This window comes from Trichosurus vulpecula, chromosome 5 (genome assembly GCF_011100635.1).
Source record: "Trichosurus vulpecula isolate mTriVul1 chromosome 5, mTriVul1.pri, whole genome shotgun sequence".
NCBI lineage: Eukaryota > Metazoa > Chordata > Mammalia > Diprotodontia > Phalangeridae > Trichosurus > Trichosurus vulpecula.
The window spans coordinates 179,205,023-179,227,503 of NC_050577.1; the positions used below are offsets into that span (position 1 = coordinate 179,205,023).

At 36.4% G+C, this 22,481-nt stretch overlaps 1 protein-coding gene across 1 annotated transcript in view; it reads right to left on the bottom strand.

Moving 5' to 3' along the window:
- IRAG2 (inositol 1,4,5-triphosphate receptor associated 2) overlaps positions 1-22,481 on the bottom strand; it is a 74,433-nt gene that overhangs the window by 12,588 nt on the left and 39,364 nt on the right. Inside the window, exons 10-19 of the mRNA XM_036760659.1 lie at positions 20,299-20,345; positions 20,143-20,204; positions 19,934-20,041; positions 15,491-15,561; positions 13,551-13,611; positions 11,279-11,342; positions 11,166-11,196; positions 10,760-10,900; positions 6,755-6,889; positions 664-811 (exon numbers count right to left, since the gene is read on the bottom strand). Coding sequence (XP_036616554.1) covers positions 664-811; positions 6,755-6,889; positions 10,760-10,900; positions 11,166-11,196; positions 11,279-11,342; positions 13,551-13,611; positions 15,491-15,561; positions 19,934-20,041; positions 20,143-20,204; positions 20,299-20,345 — 868 coding nt within the window. The remainder of the gene's footprint in view (positions 1-663; positions 812-6,754; positions 6,890-10,759; positions 10,901-11,165; positions 11,197-11,278; positions 11,343-13,550; positions 13,612-15,490; positions 15,562-19,933; positions 20,042-20,142; positions 20,205-20,298; positions 20,346-22,481) is intronic.

Genomic DNA, 22,481 nt, shown 5'->3' on the forward strand with positions numbered 1-22,481 from the left:
AGATAACTCATAGTATTCTATTAAGAATAACACTGTTAAAATTTGAACAGTGGGAAGTATCACTTAAATCTATCCAATATAATCTTATACATTTGTTTTTTTTAAACAATAACAGCAACAAAGCAACCAGAGCCCAACTTCATTTTTATCCTATAATATGGCATTTCTTGAGGCCTGATATCATACTGTCATACCTGCCCTGACTACCCGTTCCACCCACCTCCATCCTGGACTCTCCAAGTCCCTTCAGCTTGTGCTTAAGTAAGTCAAATGTCCTCTTGGAGAGCACAAAATCATATGGTATAGGATCACGTACAATGAGATGCTAGGGGTCCCCCACCCACCCACTGCTCCCATTTCTTAGCACATGCATGGAAACAGAAGCAATAATAACCCAGGCCAAAACTATCCTAAAGGAACACCAGTATTAGCCAAATGTTCCATAATAAGTATGTCTTCCATTCTGATGAAGCTATTAGGGCATTCCTTCCACTTCCCCATAGGAAGCACATTTTGGCTGTGAAAATAACATGGCTGTAGAAGCAAGATATTTTATTAGTAAAGTCTCCATCATGAATTCTTATTCCAAACATGTTACAGGAGAATGAATGCAGACTGTTAGAAAAATAAAAGTGGGGAAGTTGTGAAAACAGTCTTGATTACCTTCATTTTCAAGGGTGCTAAAAGGCCTTTCATTCTGAAGGAGAGCTTGTTTCAGCTCTTCTAATTCCGCATGTTCTTTGGCATACATTCGCTTCAAGTTTTCAACATGCTGAATCATTACTTCCACTGCTTTACTGACTCGGCTTTCCTGATAGGGGAAAATATTAAAAAAAAATAGTTCCTTTTTGTGAGGCTAAATAGGGGAGACTATGCAAGAAGTCAAAATGAAAAAAAAAACCCACAAAACTACTAATCATTTCTCATTTAAATCTATGTTAAATATCAACTTTAGAACAACAAAACTATCAATAATAGATCCTATTTAAATAACATTTTGGACTTCTAAAGCAATTTTTTTCACAACTTTGAGGTAGGCGGGGATACATTATCTCCATTAATTAAATTAAAGCTAAGAACCAGGGTCCCAGGGCTAGTAAGTAGTAGAATGGAGATTTCAACCCAAGTTTTCTAATTTTAGCCTGCAGAAACTTTATCTGAGATCTCCAGCCATGAAAAGAATTATTAAATATAAAGTGGTCCAAAAGTCTTTGTGCAGTATTAAAGCTTAAAACTGCTTTAAGATTTTTAGGCTACCCTGTGTCATGAGTAGGAGGACCTTTAGAAGTCACCAAATCCAACTCCCTCATTTTATAGATGAAGGAATTGAATCCTAGAGCTGAAGAGACTTCCCCGTGGCAAAGAAACAAACAAACAAACAAAAACAAAACAAAACCCTAGTAAATAGAGGAGCCAAGCCCCAAACACAGGTCTTCAGCCTCCATATCCAGTATTCTTTGATCAAGAGTTTTGGAGACTTTTAGATATCTTATGTGATATTGATATCTTTGATAACTTATGTGCCATTCTTCCCCCACACCATCCGTGTTATGGTTCTTTTCCGCAAGGTTGAACAGGTTACTCAGACATCAGGCAAAAGGAGGAAACTAAGATTAATATATAATTGCTTCTTTCCCCCTTTAGCAATTGCTATATTTTGAAGAATGCTATCATTAAGTCTAAGTTATCAGAAATGAGCATCCAGAGCCTAGCACCTGGAGCAATAAATTTTGGTTCCAATTGGGTATTTACTAGCTATTTTACTTACTTAGGAAAAAAAGGAAACAAAACTTTCCCCATGTAGTAAACTTGTTTTCTCCCATGCTATGTCCTTTTAAATTTATTTCTGTGACCCAATTTCTATGCTAAGTTCTAGCCTGTTCCTATTGTTATCACCTCCTGTACTCCTTTCTACTGGCCCTCTGTTTCCCATGGGCACAATTTTTCATCTTCTATATCTGTATTCTTTCAATAAACACTAAAATAAAAAAATCTGTATAATGAATTCCATATTCACAATTAATATATTCTATAATCAGAGATAGAATAAAATAGTGGCTAGAGACCCATTTCTGGAACCAGGAAGACCTAGGTTCAAGTCCTTCCACTGAGAGAGACTAATTGTGTGACCTTTAACCTTTCAGTGCTCTCTTAGACAACTATCTGAGACTATAAGTTACAGAGAAGGTGCTGAGCTACAGTGGCAAAGGAAATTCCCTCTAACAATTAAAGCACAGGTCCATTCTCTATTCCTATTCCATATTTACCTGAACTCAATTCAGCAAACATTTATTATAAATTTACTATGTGCAAGGTACTGGGGATACACAGATTAAAAAAAGTCCCTGACCTCAAGAAACTTAACCTCTACTGGGAGGGTATAATATGGACAAAGACATGCTAAATACGAGGTGACTTAAGGAGAGAGGGACAAAGCGAGAGGGAGGGAGAGAGGGGGAGAGGGAAAAGGAGAGGGAGAGGGAGATGAGAGAGAGACGGGGGGGGGGATGAGAGGATGAGAGAGAGAATAATTAGATCAGAGAAGGGGTTAAGGAGGAAGAATCCTGAAGTTGGGCATTCTGAGAGGCAGAACTTAGGTGAAAGGGCATTTCTGGTGTAGGGGAATAGCTTGTACAAATGCAAAGATAGAATTTAGAGTTTAGGGAACAGCCAGAAGTCCATTTCATCTGGAATACAGACTGGGGAATAAGCTAAAATTAGGGTGGAAAGACAGATTGGAACCAGGTTGTAGAGGCTTTCCAATGAAAGACTGAGTTTGCATTCAACCTGATTGTGAATAAGGCAGTGACATGATTCTCTTTGTGACTCAGCAAGATTACTTTGGCAGCTATGTGGAATTATTGGGATTTGTCATTCTTTTTGTTAACAACTGAAAGGAGAGCCTAGAAGCAGCAAAACTAAGTTAGGAAGCTGATGAGAAGCACTAAAGGCCCAAACTAGATTTGTGGTTATGTGAATGCAGAGAAGGGACAGATAATAAGAGCTGATGTGGAGGGAGAGTCAGTAAGACTTGACAGTTGACCTAGAAAACATGTGGAGAAGAAAGAATTTTAAAATCATTGGACTACCTGGAAATCATGATTAAAAAAAAAACCCAGCAACTTAGACATCATACTTTAAGAAATCATAAAAGAAAACTGCTCGGATCTCTTAAAACCTTAAAACACAGACGTCATTAAAAAAACTCTTAAAAAAGGGAGCAGCCATCTCCTGAAATAAATCCTCACATGAAAACTTCCATGAACATTATAAACCAAATCCAGAGCTTCCAGGTCAAAGGAAAAAATGCAGCAAGCAGCCATCACTACGAAGAAGCAGAGAACTTGGAATATGATACTGCAGAAGGGAAAGGATATAATCTTACAACCAATAATAACATACCCAGAAAAACTGAGTATAATTCTGCAGGGAAAAAATGACCTTTAATGAAATAGCATTCCAGATGAAAAGATCAGCCATGACAAAACTTTAAAGTGAAAACATCGGAGTCAAGAGAAACATAAAGAAGTAAATATGAGCAAACAATCGTAGTGACTAAAAAAAGATAAAATGTTTACATTCTTACATGGAGAGATGACAAATGTCCCTTCAGAACCTGATCGAAAAGCATAGAGGAAATCTAATTAGAAAAGGCTGGGAGTGGCTGTGTTAGGTTTTTTTTTTTTGATGATCTTGAAAGAAGTATGGAATGTGAGTAGCACAGGAATACCCTAGGGGAGAAAAAGGGAGAGCAAAGATAGGGAAATTATCTTACGTAATTGGGGTACATAAGAGAAGTCTATAAAAACAAGGAGAAAAGGTTAAGGAATTTAATCTCATTTTTATCTGAAGTGGTCAAAAGGAAGGACACACACACAATTTGGTACAGAAACACATTTCATTCAACAGGAAAACAGATTAGAATGGGGGAAGGGAGAGAAGGAAATGAGAGACAGGTAGATTAATGGAGAAACAAAACACACTGGAAGAATGTGCACACATATTTAGAGCAGCTCTTTTTGTAGCAGCAAAGAATTGGAAAGTAAGTTTGTGTCCATCAATTGGGGAATGGCTGAACATTCTATAGTATATGATGGGATAGAAAACTATTGCGCCATAAGAAATGATAAAAGGAATGAAAGCTTATATAAACTGGTACTGAGTGAAGTGAGCAGAACCAGGAGAACAATTTATACGATAACAATAATATTATACAGACAAGCAACTTTGAAAGACTTAAGGATGCTGAACAATGCCATGACCGACTAGCATTCAGAGGGTTCATGATGAAACATACTACCCATCTTCTGGTCGACTCGATACAAATTGAGACATGATTTTGTGGGGCATGGCTAATGTGTTGTTTTGCTTGACTATATATAACATACTTGTGAGATATATGCATATACAGGTATATATCTCATGAAGATATTGTTTTTGTTTTTCAATTGAGTATAGGAAGTGTAGGAGCATAGGAAGTGCAGGAAGATTTTCATTGGCTAGAAAAAATAAGATTTAATTTTTAAAAGTTAGATATTAAGAAAAAAATAAGGTCTTCCTGATACCAAGTCTAGCACTCTACCTGCTATACTACACTGTTATATATTATAATCATTTTTGTCTATGTCTTATCTCTCTTACAAAAGTAGGAGAGAGAGTTTCTATAGAGATAGAGTAGGAGTATGTTTCCTGGGGGCAGAAACTGTGTATTTCGTTCATTTGCATATCCCCCACAGCCTCTTTCATAGTAGGCACTCAATAAATGTTTGTTCAATTGAATTGAAATGTATGTGCTTTGGGATGCCATTTGGCCAACAATTTTTATGACTCCATTAACCCATCCCATGGCACACATTTTTTAAAAAAAGTTGTAATTTAGTATTTATAACTGTAAGTCCCATTCTTTCCTTTATAAATATAAAAACCAAGCAATTCTTGCTTCTAGAGAGTGTACTGGACCATTGCTTTTAATAGAATCATGGATCTTATAATAATACATCTGAATTTTTAGATGGAATATAGATTCTTATTTTTCTTGGGGAATGACATCATCTTCAAGTGAGAAACAAAGCTGAGCGCTGGATCAAACCCTTGTGTCAGGCTAGACTTAGTCACTGAATGTAGGAACCATCTGTGAGATCTCTAACCAGAAACTCCTAATAAAGGAGATGAGGGATATGATAAATTTCCTTCTCTCCAGCCCCGGAATTCACACGTTGGAATGCAGCCTCTTCCGCTGATTAGACGGCTCTTTATTTAAGGAGAGTGTCCGCTCCAGGCTGTACACTGAACTTCCTCTATTGTGGCCCAGCACCAGGTGCCTTTTTCTTCTCACTTCCCTCTTTTCATTTTCTTTTTCTATGTTGTCTTCACCTATTATAATGTAAGCTTCTTGAGAGCAGAGACTGTCTTTTTTTGTTAATTATGCTTATGTTTCTAGCACTTAGGACAGTGCCTTGGTTATTTAATGCTTGTTCACTGACTGACTGCTTGATAATTCACAATATCCTGTTTAAATCTCCCCTCCTCTACTCTCTTCTTCAACTTAGAAAAACCATTTGTACTTCTGCTTGCCTGACCTGCTTTCCCAGAAACTATAGCTTTGTATATATGAAGTAGATAAGAAAACTACAAAAGCAGTTGTGTAAACTAAAGCTCTTATACTGAGCAAAATCCTGGAAGATGTGTACAATGTAGCTGTAAAAAGAATATTTCTTAAGGAAATTTCAAGTTCAATATGTTCTATTACATATCCTACATTCTGTAAACATATACGCAAATCTAAAAAGATGCTTTTCCTGGTTTCTTCAAATGTTTAATAGCTCCTTGTTTTCTTTTGCTGTTCTCTATCTCTACCTCTATCTCTAATGGCCATCTATAAACCAGAAGGTTTAATATATAATATAATATAATGCAATGCAATGCAATATAATATAATGTAATGTAATGTAATACAATACAATACAGTACAATACAATACAATAAATATAATAATATAGGTCTAATTGCCCTGGTTCTGGACAGTACATAAGGAGACTCCCAGACCACAGCCCAAGGCTATTGTGTAGTAATAAAGGCCTAGTATTCTCAGATGGCCAGACCTGAGCCCAAAGAGATTATCCCAGCCAATCACTGCCTCAAGGTCTCAGAGGCATATATCTTAAACAAAGGATACTGATTACTCACATTAGAAGCAAGGCCTCTTCTGTCTAAAAGCAGATGAGATGGGCCTACTGAGCCACAAAAAAGTGTTGGTTCTTACGTTGGTGTGTGTATGAGAACAGAGACTCTACAAGCCGCAGAGGAACATGCCCCTAATCTGAAAGCACTTGAGATACTTTAGATTTCCTGTACTTCCCCATCACCTGAGATTCAGTCAATTATACCATATCCTTCTACAAGTCTTGCTTGCATCCCTGATTTGTGCATTGGGTTGTGCTTTCTCTTCAGTGGTGCACATGCAGGTTTGCCACAGGAACATTTCACTTAGAAAGCATTTACTACTGAGTGCTGGAGCAACAGGCAGGGGAGAAGGATTACAGCCTCTGAAAATCAGCCCTTCAAATCCAGTATGGTAGATATTTAGATAAGAAAAATCCTCATAGATTTGTCCAGATAGAAATTTTTAAAGTTTCAAATTGTGGTGACTATGAATTCAGATAATCTAGTAACTTGAGAACCCAAAGCTTTTAATTTATTCCCCTTGCAAAGCACCTAATTTTTAAACATACAAATAAATAAATATAAATAAAACCTGATTAATGGCTCCCAGCATCTCCGCCTTGCTAGCAACTCTCATTGTGCACTGGTTAAGGAACTTTAAACTCTTCTCCAGCTTCTTAATGATTTCCTGGGCTTGGTTATCATCTTCACAGAGAGTTATTAAAGACTGCATAAAGGAAAATAAACTGTTACATATGAGGAATAAGAAATACTGCATTTCAGACAAAGCAGAACTGGAAAATGAGAAAAGTAATACTACTAAAGATACATTTTCACATGGCTCCAAAAAAAAATCAGCTCCAAAAGTACAAGAGGGAGGAAGTAAGGCTAGATAGCATTTTATCTGAAAAAATATCTGGAAGTGTTGCTGAATTGTAAACATGATATAAATAAAGAGTAATAAAGCAGCTAAAAAAGTTAATTTGATCTTAGCCTGCATTACAACAGGAATAGTTTCTGTTCAGGACTAGAAGGTGACAGTCCCACTGTATTTCAGCATGGGCAGATTTTACCTGACCAATAGTCTTGTATTTAGTTTTGGATGCCGCCATTTAGGAAGGATATTGTTAAACTGGAGAATATCCAAAGGAGGTAGCTAGGATAGTAGAGGACCTAACGATCACATGACATGAAGATCATCTGAAGCAAATACGGGATATTTAACCTGAAGAGAAGATTTGGGAGGGATGTGATAGCTATCTCTGAGTACCACCAGCACTGTCTCCTGGAAGAGGAATGAGGTATGATCTCTCTAGCTCCAGAGCGCAGAACTAGAAACAATGTGTAGAAATTATAGACGGGTGTTTAGACTCGATAGAATTTCCCATGCTTTCTAGACTTGATGAGTTTGCTAACAATTAGAGATCTTTAAATGAAGGCTTGGTGACTTTTTGAGGATTTCATAGAAGGGATTCATGTTCAGATATGAGTGGCCTCTCAGATTCCTTCCAATCCTATTTCTGTGGACTACACTAGGGGATTAAGATGGTGGAGAGAATGACAACATACATTTATATAGTATTATATGGTTATCAAGATACCTTAAAGATATTATCTCATTTGATTGTTACAGCAATTCTGTAATATGGGCAGTACCTGTATTTCTCCTAGTCTCCAGAAAAGGAAACTGAGGTTCAGAGAGGTTAAGTGACTTGCCCAAAGTTACATAGCTAATAAGTAGATGAGCAAAGTCTCAAATCTTCTGGCCAAAAGTCAGAAATATATTAAATACATAGAGTTAGGAAGACTTGGTGTTAACAAGGGCTTATATGCAGCAGGATTCAAAATAGATGCTAGCAGCAATATGGAATGAACTGAGAAAGTTAGTTCCCTTAATTGTACATACTTTACCAGAAATTAGCTCTCATATTTTTCTCATTCTTATCGCTAAAGTTATGTTGAAATGAAAGCATAATAGCAGTCCCTATATAATGCAAAGATTTATTAAAGAAAACTTCTTTAGTAATTAGGTCAGTATGAAATCTCTATGAATATTTTTCCATAGAAAAAAATACTGTACACATTGCAGGGCAGCCTGCAAGCAAGACTAAGGACTGTCTTTCCCACTATTTGCTACATAATAAAAACAAAGACTGCTCTCCCTGCTCCAGCTGTAACCCAAAGGCTGTGGTTTGAGACAGTGGCTATGTCAGGGACAGTACTGGAGTGGGGGGTGGGAAGGTGGGCAAGGGTGCTTCAAGTGGTGAACTGAGGAGTGTCAAGTAGTTTTCCTCATTTGTGCCAATTTACTCCTCTATGGCTCCACTTATCATCACTGTAAATTTTCCAAACAAAAATCTCCCTCTCTGGCCATCACTCCCCTATATGTGTAGTCTCCTCTGATTAGAATGTAAGATCCCTGAGGGCAGGGACAGTCTTTGCTTTTGTATTTCCCCTCCACTTGGCACAGTAATTGGCACGTAGTAAGTGCTTAATAAATGCATTTTCATCCATTTGTTCATATAACTCTCCCTGGTGTTTTTTAGTCTATACCTTCTCCCTTTTACCCACTTCTTTTGTTATGAAGGCCCAGTGAACTACACACCTTTTGCTGCCAACACTTCTCAGAATCATAGAGCTTACAAAGACCTTAGGGGCTATTTAGTAGATCTGAACTAGGAATCATATTTGAATCTCCTTGTAAGGAGCTGTAAAAAATCTCTTTACAACTTTTTGATAGTCATCCATCCATCAACTGAAGATCCCTAGTTGAGGGGCAACTCATCACCTCCCAAAACAACTATTCCATCTTTCAGAGTTTTAATTGTTAAGGATCTTTTCCCTTTATATCGAGCCAAGACTTGCCCGGATCACAACCTGCACCCAGTGTTCTTAGTTTAGCCCTTATGACCAAGTATATAAGTCTAATCCTTGTCTATCTCACAGTCCTTTAAATACCTAAAGATAACTATCATTTCTCCTCTAAAGAAAAAATCGCTGAGACATAATGTTTCTAGGTCACTAAGTTTATGGACATGCTGTATGGAACAGTCTCCAGGACCCTGACCATCCTGGTCACCCTCTTCTAGGGTCCTTCAGTGTGGGCCAGCCTTCCAAACCCAGTACTCATTTTTTACCTCTTCTCAGTACTGATCTAGTGAATCTGCAGTGACTGGGTCAGCAAGGATAAAGAGAGGTATGGTAAATCTTTGATGTTCCGTCTCCTGCTCCCTACCAACCATAGCTACTCCCCAAGGCCTAGCCCTGGTTTTTCAGGCAACAGGAGATCCAGTCCCCTAACTAATTCCATCTCGCACTGTTACCTATCCTACTCTTCAGCTTAAATCCCCAATGCCAACTACTATCCCCAATTCATTTCTGTCGTGAAATTTTTGTAAGATTTACTCAATTCAGTTTTTGGTTTTTCCTTTTAGGTGTAGGGGAAGTACCTATCAGTCCTTTTTGAACCCCCAAACCTACTATTATTATTTGTATGTATTTTAACTTTCTCCTTGGGGTCTGAATGCAAAAAGAGGAGGGAACCTTTTTGAATTATCTATTTCTCATCATTGCTAGAAATAAGCAAGAGAAAGAGCTATCTTATCGTTTCAGGGACAAGAGGGTAGAAAAAAATTGAGTTTTTGTTGTTTTTGGTGGTAGAGTTCTTTTGGCTGTCATTCCATAATTGACCAAGAATAAAGAAAAATACTAGGCAATATTTAGAGAAGTTTTCTAACGAAGCATTCCAGAAATCTGTCCTTGGCTCTGTACCGTTAGTGATTTTTTCTCAGTAATTCCACCAATAGATCTATAAACACAGAAAAGGCATACTTATTACATGTGTAGGGAACAGGAAGTTGAGATAATTATTTATGACTATCAAAACGTCTATAGATGTCTATAGAATGATTAGATATTTCAACTTTCTGTGTGTGTATACACTTTCATCACTATCACACACACACACACACACACACACACACATGAATGGGAGACACCTTTGTGAGGCTCTGAGGAAAAGTGATGACGTAACATGTGGGATTTAACATGCTAGATAATATAATTGGGATCTAAAAGTATCTCAGTAAACTAGAACAATAGGTTGAATCTGAGAAAATGAAATGTCATAAAGATAAAATCCTATGTTTGGGTTAAAATAATCAACCTCAGGATTTTAGTGATTTTAGTGAACTGTAGGTCAAATGAGCTACTAGTGTAGCATGGTAGGAAAAAAACAGCAAATTTGATCTTAGGTTACATTCAAATGAATTCAACAAACATTAAATGCCTACTGTGTGTAAATCATTCTGTTACACACCAGGAATACAGAAATAAAACAGTGCCTGCCTTCTAGATGTTTTCAACTAAACATGCGAACGCATGAATAAATAACTATGAGCTAATGTGAAAGGGAAAGAGAAGATGACTGGAAAGATTAGGTAAGGCTTCACAGAGGAAGTAGCATCTAAGCTTAGACTTGGAAGAAAATCAAAATCCTTTGAAAGACAAAAAGAACTGTTTGTAGGGCTACCCAAACTTTGAATCTTTTCTAGGTTGCAGAGTATAGAAATAAGGTCCCAAGTGTTCTTAGTCTAACCTTTAATAACTTTAAACAGTTAGTGATCTCCTTCTTTAGATTCTCTTCAGCCAGATCCCGAGACCTCTCTTCAAGCTTGACTCTTTTCTCCAAGGTAAACCAGTCACACTTAAATCCCAAAGATAATCTAAGAAATTCAGCCTGTTATAGAAATAAGATAAAAGGGGTATAGGAACAAAGAGAGAAAATGAGAATTAATATAAGATTTAAATATAATAAAAGACTGCATCAAGAGACATGAATGAATGATAAATGCAGGGGCCTTAGTGAAGTTGCTTCTTAGTAAGCCAAATTCCAGTGTTGCCAACCAAACAGGATAGGATTCATGATCTATCTACACCTGTGTGAACTTAAGGATCTCTTTATATTTGGTAAAAGCCAAAAATAGAAAATGTTTCATACTTACCTCTACCTCTTTTTCATTTGTAGAAATGCTGCTGAAAAAGAAAGAGAAGGACTTCAAACAAAACCCCCATGAAAGTGATAAAAAATTCATGGATTGTGGTAAAATGAACTTACTGGTCACTTTGTCTAAAGCTGACTGATTTAACGCTGGTTACAGGAATAGTAGAAGCAGCAGTTTCTATTAAGGGGCAAAAAGGACATTATTTGGTTAAATCACATTAACTACTTAATGCTCCTTCATTTAGTTGAGTTCTCCTGAAGAATGAGTAGCAAAGAAAAAGTATGTCATTCAAGGAGCCATGTCAACTATAATACTGCAGCTCATATTTGAAGTCCTGATGATTTCAGGCAGAACATTAAGACCACACTGGTTCCAGTGATGAAGCCAAACCATGCGATTTACAAAAATATCTGAAATGTGGTCTGAGTCTCTCAAATTCACGGGACATCACAGCTGCTCTCACTGGAGCTGAATGCTAAGTATGACACCATTTCTTAGCAGCAATATATACTGGCAAAATTCAAAGCCCTTAATGAATTCTTGTTGATTGAATCTTTACCAAGGTATTCCTCAATAAAGAAAAAAAGGAAGATGAGTGATTCCTCTACAAGAAGTGTACCTTAGAACTTAGCACCACTTTGGCAGAAGCTTGTGCTTTATATATGTTTCACGAATATGTGAGGAATCATAGCTCATAAAATTGAAATGGCAATTAAAACTGTTCAGACCCCAAGGCAGGTGCGAACAATGAAAGATAACTATCTGACATTAACATTTTGAGGCATAACTGGGAACAGAAAAGCTTTTCTAAGTGATATCCTGCAATATGCTACATCTCTATAGTTATACAAACAAATTGAAAGGTGTAGAGAATGCAATATCTCCTTTGTGATTATTTTTTGTTGGTTACAAAAAAAAATTAATCCGTTAGATCAAGAAGTTGCTTCCAGTTCTCTTTCAAAAAAGTATCTACGAATTTGGAACTCAAAATTTTAGGGAATGAATGTTAATATTTTTACATCTAATTGGGAAATATTTAACAAAATAAATAAAAATATATTAAAAATAGCTTCCATCCATATAAAAAATCATACAAGATTCTTGAATGATGTATAAAAGGAGATAAATATGCTTAATACTCCTTGCTTATTACTATTAAATGAGGGAGACAAGTACTTGCCAAAGGTGTTTGCCGTGGTCATGAAGGATCTCCAGGACAAAAAGAGAGATTTCCTATAAATGGTGAGGTCCTCCAGCTTCTCCCTTTTGTACACCATCAGCATGAAAATCTAGAACACTGCAGAGCCTCCTGATGAGACCCAGAATCACTCAAGAGAGTTTGAGATGAATGATTCACACTGGAAAAGTCAAGTGGCTGAAGAACGTCTATTACATCTACTCTTCAGGCCAAGATACAGGAGGATAGGAAACCCATAGAAGCTGCTCCATTAGTAATTATAGTAATAGAATGTGTATGGTGCTTAAAAGTTTGCAAAGCACTATAGTTGTGTGTCTGTATACATGTGCGTGTCTGTAATTTAGTTCTCATAACCGCTCTGTGAGATACATGCTATCTCTATTTTATAGGTGAAGAAACTGAGGTTAAGAGAGATCAAGTGACTTGCCCAGAGTCACACAACAACTAAGAGTATGAGGCAGGATTTTAATTCAGGTCTTCCTGATTCCATGTTCAGCACTCTCTCCATTATGCCACCTCAGTGCCTAATCAATATATATATTTTGAACAGATACTACAGATGGATAATGAACAGGGCCCAAAACTGAATAAAAGGAGGCGGGAAGGCTAAATTGTCTGAACTGAAATTGGGCAGTGTTTTTAATGACTCCAATCTTTTCTCTCAAACAAAGACTCATCTTTTTAATATTGTTATACTTCAGATGATACTGTTTGGTTGTGAGTTAAGGAACAGCATAGTCTGAGAAGAGTCTGTGTAGTAGGCCACCCAAAAAATCATTCATCTTGGGCATGAGTAGGCAACAACATATCACCAAAGAAAAATTGTGCAGGAGAACTGATATAAAGGACATCATCAGAGACATGAATGATCAGAAAACAGGTGGACTAGTCATGTAGTGAGAACGAAGGGTAACGAGTGGACCACCCACTCCAAGGGAATATCAGGAGACCTAAAGACAGATTTACAGATTGTCCCAGACACAAATAGAACAGGGAAAAAAGTATGAGTGGTTTGTGATTTTCACTGCTGCAGGGAATACCATTATCAATAAGACCACAGAATCACTGAAGGCTCAAAGTGGAAAGATAAAAATACAGTCAAATATCAGCTTTCATTTACCGTTTTAGCCCTAGGTCAAATAACAAGATTTTAGCTTCTGTTAGTGAGATTCTGCAACTCCTCTTACCTCCTCCAATGGCATATTCTTCTTTACACTCTGTAATTGCTTCAGGCCTTTCTTTGGTTTCCTAAAATTTACAGAGATGAAAGACATAATAAAGAACCACTGGAGTACTGCTACAAATGCAGTTCTTTATAATACTTTGGGTTTTTACTCCTTATCAATAGACATTTAATGTGTATTTAGCATATGCAAGGCAAGGGCTGAAAACCTGGGGAAGAGAAAGTAGCATATTCTAGGATTTTATAATCTAGGTATGGAGACAAGACAGAAAGACTTGAAAAGTCAAATAAATAAAAGGTAACAAAAGGAGATCAGTCATAAGGTGATTAATTGTTTACATCAATGGATATTGGCAGTAAGTACTATGAGTTCACAGAAGGCAGAGATCACTTATTCTAGGCCCAGAATGGTCTAAGAAAGCTCCATGGAAGAGAAGGGATTAATTAGAATTTGGATATTTTATTAGTCAGACAGGAATGGAAAGGGTGTATTGAATAGAGATGGGGGAAACATTGTGAGTAAATATTATTGGCAATAATAGTTTACATTCACATATGGTATCAATAATTTATAAAGTACTTTCCTTACAACAATCCTGAGAGAAAGACAGTAAAAACTATCATTATCCCCATTCTACAGATAAGGAGAGTAGTTCAGGGAGGTGTTCTGAGTTATTCAGTTACATGACTAGAAAATAGAAAAAACCAAGACTTGAACACAGGTCTCCTAGACTGAACATCAATGTTCTTCCTACTATATCATATGACTTCACTTCTAGAGAGGCAGGAAAGCACAGAACTTTGAGTTATTTTGATACAAAGTTTATCACGAAATGTGCTGATATAGAAAAGTGGTGATAGACAGGACTTTTACAGTATGTATATATGGGCAGTGAATATTGTTTTCATTGGACATAAAAAGTATTACCTCTTTCGTAACTAAAACTGTGGGGCTGTTATATAAAAGAGTCCTAATTATACTGCATAGAAGGGTATATTTGATAGCCTATGACATCATAGTCATTTTTTAATAATACTTAATTTCCAAAAAAATTTATTCATTTCATTAAACATTCATTAAGCCCTACAATATGTAAACCACTGTGCTAGGCACTTGTGATACAAGGATGAATAAGAGAGTCCCTAAAAAATCTTTACTACATGTTAGAAGATAAATAAAGAAGAATGAACAGTGTTTCTATTACCTGTAGAAATTAGCCTTTACCCTGCTGGCATAGTTTTTGCAAATCCAGGGTCACCATCACTAAAGCCTTACCATGATGTCTCATTACGGGGTATAGGGAAACCTGGAATCTCAAAAGTTATACCACTGAAGCATAGGCTTCACAAGTCTTACCAAGCTAGAAAGATTTCAAATAAAGCCCTGGAGATGGGCATTCAGGGTTTTCCAAAAAGCAGCCAGCTAAGTAGGGAGAGGCTCATCACCATAGGCTCAGTTAGCTTGTGAGGAACATTTTTGGTCATAGCATTTAGTGAATTTGGTTTAGGAGGGTGTGGAAGGGCTGTGATTTGCATGAGTGGAGAAAAGTGCCTAGAATGGTACAATGGTGGATCCTTGAAGTATTAAAAAAAATAAACAGTGGAGTCTCAAAATATGGGATTAATAAATTCTGTTTGTGGAATCTGTGACATTATGTTTGTGAAAGTTCTTTGAAAAAGTAGAGTACAATACAAATGTAGAATGTTATCATTATCATCATCTTCACCATTACCATCATAAAGGACCTTGGGTTTGGATTAGTCAACCTGTGTTTGAAGCCCTACTCACTAACTTATCTTGGCAAATCATTTAACTTCTTTGGGACACAGGCCCTTGAATGTAAAATGAAGGTATTGGGCTAGAAGGTTTCTATAGTCTTTGCTAGATCTAATTTGATGCTACTATGACCATCATTAATTAACAGCATTGGCCTAGTCTCTTACCAAATTTAACGTGGTTTTCTTTTCATCCATAGAAATGTGAAGAGGAATATCTTCATTAGCTAAATTTTTACCTGTGAGAGAAACACGCAAAAGAGTAGAGGATATAAAAAAGGGTGAACAGACAGAGATGAAGGAAGATATGAGGGCAACATGAACAGTCATTATGAGACTTTAAGAAGTAAACATATATACATATAAAGCTATCCATACATAGACGCTCTAAAATTTAAAGTTAACTAGAACTGGAAAAATTCCTTAATGTTCCAAGGCAATGGGTATAATTTGCTAATAAAAATGAAATAATGGTGCATAGCCAGCATGGTACTTATTTAGGGAGGTGCTACTTACTCTCATAAATTCCATTCCACAAATACTTATTAAGTGCCTATTATATATAAGGTGCTAGAGATGCAGAGACAGATGACACAGCCCTTGCTCTCAAGGAGTTTATAACTTAATAGGTGAAAGGACACCCATGGTTATGTTAAAAGGGATAACAAGATACATAAACTGTATTCTATTATATCAATAAGAAATTGGGAAAGAGATTGTAAACAATTTTCAGAATCATGGCTACCTTTTGTGATTTGATAAATATATATTGGGGATTCCATACATATGGCTGGTATGTTAAAGTGGTTTCCTTTAATTTTTTTTTTATATTTTTTTTTATTATTTTTTTTATATATATATATTTTTCTTTATTTATTTTTAGTTTACCACACACGGTTCTACATAGTTTTGAGTTCCAGTTTTTCTCCCCTCCCTCCCCCCTCCCTCCCCAAGACGGCATGAAGTCTCATATAACTGTCATGTATAACTTCGCATTGAATTAATTTATGCTCTAGTCAAGTCGTGGAGAAGAATTTTGACCAATGGAATGAATCATAAAAAAGAAGAAACAGAACCAAAAAAAAAAAAAACCAAAAAAAAAACCCCAAAAACAAAAACAAAAGAGAAGCAGAAAAGGCGAGCATGTAGTGTGCCTCAGTCTGTATTCAAACTTCGCAGTTCTTTCTCTGAATGAAGATAGCATTCTCCATCGTGAGTCCCCTGGAGTTGTCCTTGCCCCTTTAGGTTGCTGAGAGAAGTGCAGTATGTCAGGGTTGGTCCTCACGGAATCCACATATCTGTGGCTGTGCACAACGTTCTCCTGGCTCTGCTCCGCTCACTCAGCATTATGTCGTGTAGGTTTTTCCAGGTTGTTATGAAGTCTGCATCATCCCCATTTCTTATGGCACAATAGTATTCCATCACCTTCATATACCACAGCTTGTTCAGCCATTCCCCAATTGATGGGCATCCCTTTGCTTTCCAATTCTTGGCTACCACAAAGAGAGCTGCTATAAATATTCTTGTACATATGGGTCCTTTTCCCGCTTGCGTGATTTCTTTGGGATACAACCCTAGAAGTGGTATTACTGGGTCAAAGGGTATGAACATTTCTATAGCCCTTTGGGCATAGTTCCACACCGCCCCCCAAAATGGCTGGATCAGCTCGCAACTCCACCAGCAATGCAACAATGTTCCAATTTCCCCACATCCTTTCCAGCATTTATCATTCTCCTGATTTGTTATTTTAGCCAATCTGACAGGAGAGATGTGGTATCTAAGAGTTGTTTTGATTTGCATTTCTCTAATCAGCAGCGATCCAGAGCATTTTTCCATATGCCTGTAGATAGCTTTAATTTCTTCCTCTGAAAACTGCCTGTTCATATCCTTTGACCATTTCTCAACTGGGGAATGGCTTGTATTCCTATATATTTGGCTTAGCTCCCTGTATATTTTAGAGATGAGGCCTTTATCAGAGATACTAGTTGCAAAGATTTTCTCCCAATTTTCTGCTTCCCTCCTAATTCTTGTTGCATTGGCTTTTTTTGTACAAAAACATTTCAATTTGACATAATCAAAATTATCCATTTTGCATTTTGTAATGCTCTCTATCTCTTGTTGGGTCATGAATTCTTTACTTTTCCATAAATCTGATAAGTAAACTATTCCTTGCTTTCCCAAATATAGTAACATATGGCCGGTATGTTAAAGTGGTTTCCTTTAATTTAATGCAATTCTCTTTAGAGAAAAAGGCCATAGATTAAAGAGGTAAAGATAATTTTTAATTTACATATTTTCCACTATTTAAAGCAATTATTATGATCATTTTAAAATCTTTAAAATTTTTATCATCTTCACTTTCAAATTTATCCCTCTTTTCTCTTCCCTAGTGAGCCCATCCCTTGTAACAAAGAATAAAAAAGAAAAGTAAAAAAAGCAGCTCAGCACAATTAAGCAACATATCAACCATGTCTGACAGTATATATAAAATGTTCCACATCTATGCTTTCCTCTCTCTGTAAGGAAGGGACAGAGGTATGTATATTTTTTAAAAGATATATGAAAAGTTTCAATTATCAAGCATTTATTTTTTCTCCCTACCACCTCCTACACCACAACTGAACAAAAAAAGAAAAAGAAAAAAATCCTAACAAATATGAATAGCAAAGCAAAGTAATTTCCCACATTGCCCTATGTCCAAAAGTATATGTGTCATTCTGTGTCCTGAGGCCACTGTATGTTAGGAGGTGGGTAGCATGCTTTATTTTTGTCCCCTGGGATTGTGGTTTACCATTGGAGTGATCAAAGTTCTTAAATTATTCAAATTTGTTTTTCCTTATAGTGTTGTTCTTGTTATATAAAATGTCCTTCTAGTTAAGCTCATTTTACTCTGTGTCAACTTGTCCAAGCCTTTTCTCTTAAACTATCTACTTTGTTGCTTTTGAAAATGAAGCAATAATATGTTACATTCATATATCACAATTTGTTTTTTTTACCATTCCTCAATAAATAATTATCTCCTTAATTACCAGCTTTTTGCTACTACAAAAAAGAATTTTTATAATTTTTTTTGCATATATAGATACTTTCCCTCTTTTGTTGATCTCGGTATTACTGGGTCAAGGAGTATGGAGAGTTTAGTTACTCTGGGGGCATAGTTCCAGACTGCCTTCCAACACGAGGGAGTTACAGTTTCTCATACCTCCTTTGGGGCCAAGGTTGATCATTAAAATTAATTGTATACTGCTAAGATTATTTTTGGTTGCTGTGCTATGTATTAGAATTCAAATCTATAATGTATATTTTACTACTAACCCATCTGAAATATCTTTGCCTTGGGAAATGAAGTTTGTTTATTTTCCTTTCCCTATTTGGTCATTGGCCTAGATTCTCAATGAATGTGGCTAAAAGCCACAGCTTGTTCTCAGAATCACATGGCTGCAGGGACATTTTCAAAGGTCATCCAGTTAATATCATTACCTTTTTGGTAGACAAGATGCTAAATCATTCTGAGAAGATTAGATCGGATTTTAAATATCTTCAGGGAAGTAGGTAGGTTATATAGGTCCTCTTTTAGTAAGCTATCTCATTGTCAAATCATCATCACTATTAGGAAATTTTCAAGTCTCATCAAACATCTTCATCCTGTAGTTTAGATCCATTTCCTCTCATTCTGTCCCCAGAGGAAGAAAAAACAGCAAACAAGGCCATCTTACCCCTTAGCTTTCTTACCTACAATTTAACTCAATTCAACTAATATTTATCATACTCTTGCTCTATGAAAGGCCCTGTGCTAGAGGTTAGAGATACAAAGACAAAAATGAAGAACAAAAAACAGTCATTTTCTTCAGAAAGCTGATATTGTACACAGAGAAACAAATGCATAGTAATTTCAGGAAAGAAAGAGTACTGACAGCTGAGTTCTCTCAGGAAATATCTGAGTATAAGTTAGCACCTGATCAGAATCTTGAACTAACCTACGGGCTAAGAAGTGGAGATGAAGAGGAAGTATATTCCAGGACTGGTGTATAGAAGCTTGAGTTAAGAGGAACACAGTTAAGAGAAACACAGAAAGATGTGAAATAAACCTGGAAAATCAGGCAGGAGCCAAATTTGTGGAGTGTTTCAGTGAGAGCTGCTGCCCAAAACAATGGAAAAAAGACTAGCTGCGAAATCAGAAAACATGCTATCTTTGACATATACTACCGGTGAGACTTTGGTCAAGTCACTTAACTTCCCTGTCCCTCAATTTCCTCATCAGCAAAATGAACAAATTCAACTAGTATAGTGACCATACTCTTGAGTGGAGAGAAAGGGATAGACAGAGAAGAAGTTATTAAAGCAGAATCTCTAATACTTATCAACTGACTAGATTATGTGGGGTAAGGGAAAAGGAAGAATTAAGTATGACTCAGGTTATGAATCTGTATAACTGCGATGGTAGTGTTACCCTTAGGAAGTTTAGAGGAGTGGATTTGGGGGAGAAGATTATGAGTTCTAGAAGTTAATCAGAGTTCCTCAACTTTTTGTTACAAAATACTCAGAGACAATAGTTCTACTATGTGCAGTTTTAGGATAAAAATAGTTCCTTAATGCCATTTTACATCTTACCTTGGTTTTCTATCATTATAGAGGCTGCTGCTGCCGTTTCCTCTTTTTCATACTGCAGTTTGGAATCAAGATGATCCGAGGCCATAGTCAAAAATCCAGAGCTTGAATCTACAAAAAAGAGGAAGCAGACAAAATGAATACAATGCAAATGTATCATTTGCGTAAGTACTTATTTGCACATTTAGACACAGTACACAGGTACTACTTACCACTGGAGGGTACAGTACTGTTCATAGAAGAAGTGTGTCCAGGGGATGGTGTGGGATACTCACTGCCAGAAGTATGAAAGTAGCATTTTTAAGGGTTATTACGTTTAAAGAATTATCTTAAGAAGTAAATGAACATGAAAAAAAAGATGGGCAAACCTTGCCTGTAGCAAACCCTCAGGTGGTAACTGATGAACCAGGCTCTCCTTTAAAAAAAATTACAAAGGGATATTCAAACTGATGCTCATTTTTCAAAAGGTTTCATATGATTTCAAATAATTCAACACTCCATTTACCCTTTTTGTGATAAGCTAGTATTATAGTAGAGGTGGATGTGTTTTAATTTATACACTAGACAGGTTCAATCCATAAATATGTATTAAGTTTCTAGCCATTAGTATGCATAGTTTCTCAAAATTTATCTGTAAATGAATTTAAATGTACTAGGAATGGTAGAAATTTAAAGGAAAACTCTTATATAATGTAAATAATCCCTACGGGACTTTCAAAATAGCAAAGTTAGAGATGTTTACAACAACACAAATGTGTTAAGTTATCTTGGAAGCAAATCTCCACAAGCAAAATATATTAAGTTCCTATGTATATACAGTCAATATTAAACAACTGAAGATTCAAGTTAAGTTCTGAGTTCATGTAAAAGTGAATCATAAGATTTAAACTTGATCTATACTTCATAGATCTTAGGGCACACAGAAGGAAGAAAGCCGGCAAGGCTAAAATCCAGTGAACAGAATAAATTTTATGTAAACAGCAGCCTCAGCCTCCCAAATAAGCATCTCAAACTCTTTTTTTTCTTTTATTTATTTAATATTTTTAGTTTTCAGCATTGATTTTCAAAAGAGTTTGAATTATAAATTTTCTTGTAGGGAAAGAGATTTCTATGCCCCATTGACTGTATATCTTATTTCGTAGTTGCATGCAAAAACTTCTTTTTTGAACATCTGCGTTTAAAACTTTGAGTTCCAAATTCTGCGCCCTCTTCCCTCCCCATCCACCCTCCCTAAGAAGGCAAACAATTCCACATAGGCCACATGTGTATCATTATGTAAAACCCTTCCACAATACTCATGTTGTGAAAGACTAACTATATTTTGCTCCTTCCTATCCTATATCGCTTTGTTCAATTTTCTCCCTTGACTGTGTCCCTTTTCAAAAGTGTTTGCTTTTGATTACCTCCTCCCCCTATCTGCCCTACCTTCTATCATCCCCCCTTTTTTATCTCCTTCCTCCTTCTTTCCTGTGGGGTAAGTGTGTATGTTATTTCCTCCTCAGGTCAAATCCGATGAGAGCAAGATTCACTCATTCCCCCTAACCTGCCCCCTCTTCCCTTCCTACAGAACTGCTTTTTCTTGCCACTTTTATGCTAGATAATTTACTCCATTCCATCTCTCCCTTTCTCCCTGTCTCAATATATTCCTCTCTCATCCCTTAATTTGATTTTATTTTTTTAGATATCATCCCTTCATATTCAACTCACCTTGTGTGTGTATATACATATCTCAAACTCTTATTTGTATCTTTTGTTCTACATCACAAATGAATAACTCTGGGAGGAGTTCAATACCCAAGTGTTGCTTCTTTGATTCTGTAACTTTAGACTTCTCACTGTCTCATAATTTTAAATTTAAGTTTCAAGGCAGCTTGTTAATTTGTATTTAGATAGGGCAAGCTGTTCATCAAAGCAAAGAAAAACTCAAAGTGTATCATTAACAAAAGTTAGCTTATTTATCTATTGTTCTGTCTTTTCACTTCCCTAAACATTCAAAACCACAGCATAGTTCTGTGGTTTATGTTCAACACATTTAATTCAAATTAACAGACACTTTTTAAACATATACTATGTGAAAGGTACTGTGCTAGGTGGCGGGGACATAAAGTCAAAAGTGAAACAATCCTTTTGTCAGGGAGCTTACGTTCTCCCAGGGGGATAACGTCAACAGATAAATATAATGCAAGGGAATCAGAGGCAGAAGAGAATACCAACAATTGGGAGGATCAGGAAATCATGCAGTCAGAGGATTTTAGTCAGAAGAGATTTCATTGGTCACCAAGACCAACCCATATCTCAAAAAAATTTCTTCTTATAAGATTCCCAACATATAGTCATCAATCCTTTGCCTTGAAGATGTGTAAAAAAAAGCCACTACCACCCAAGGTAGCCTTTTAGATAGCTCTAATTGTTATGAAGCTTTTCTTGAACTCAAGCCTAAATTTTCCTCTTTCAAATTTCTACCCATTTCTCCTTAGTTCTATCTCTTGGGCCAAGGAGAACACAACAGATACTCTTACATGACAGCTTTGCAAGTATGATGACAACTATT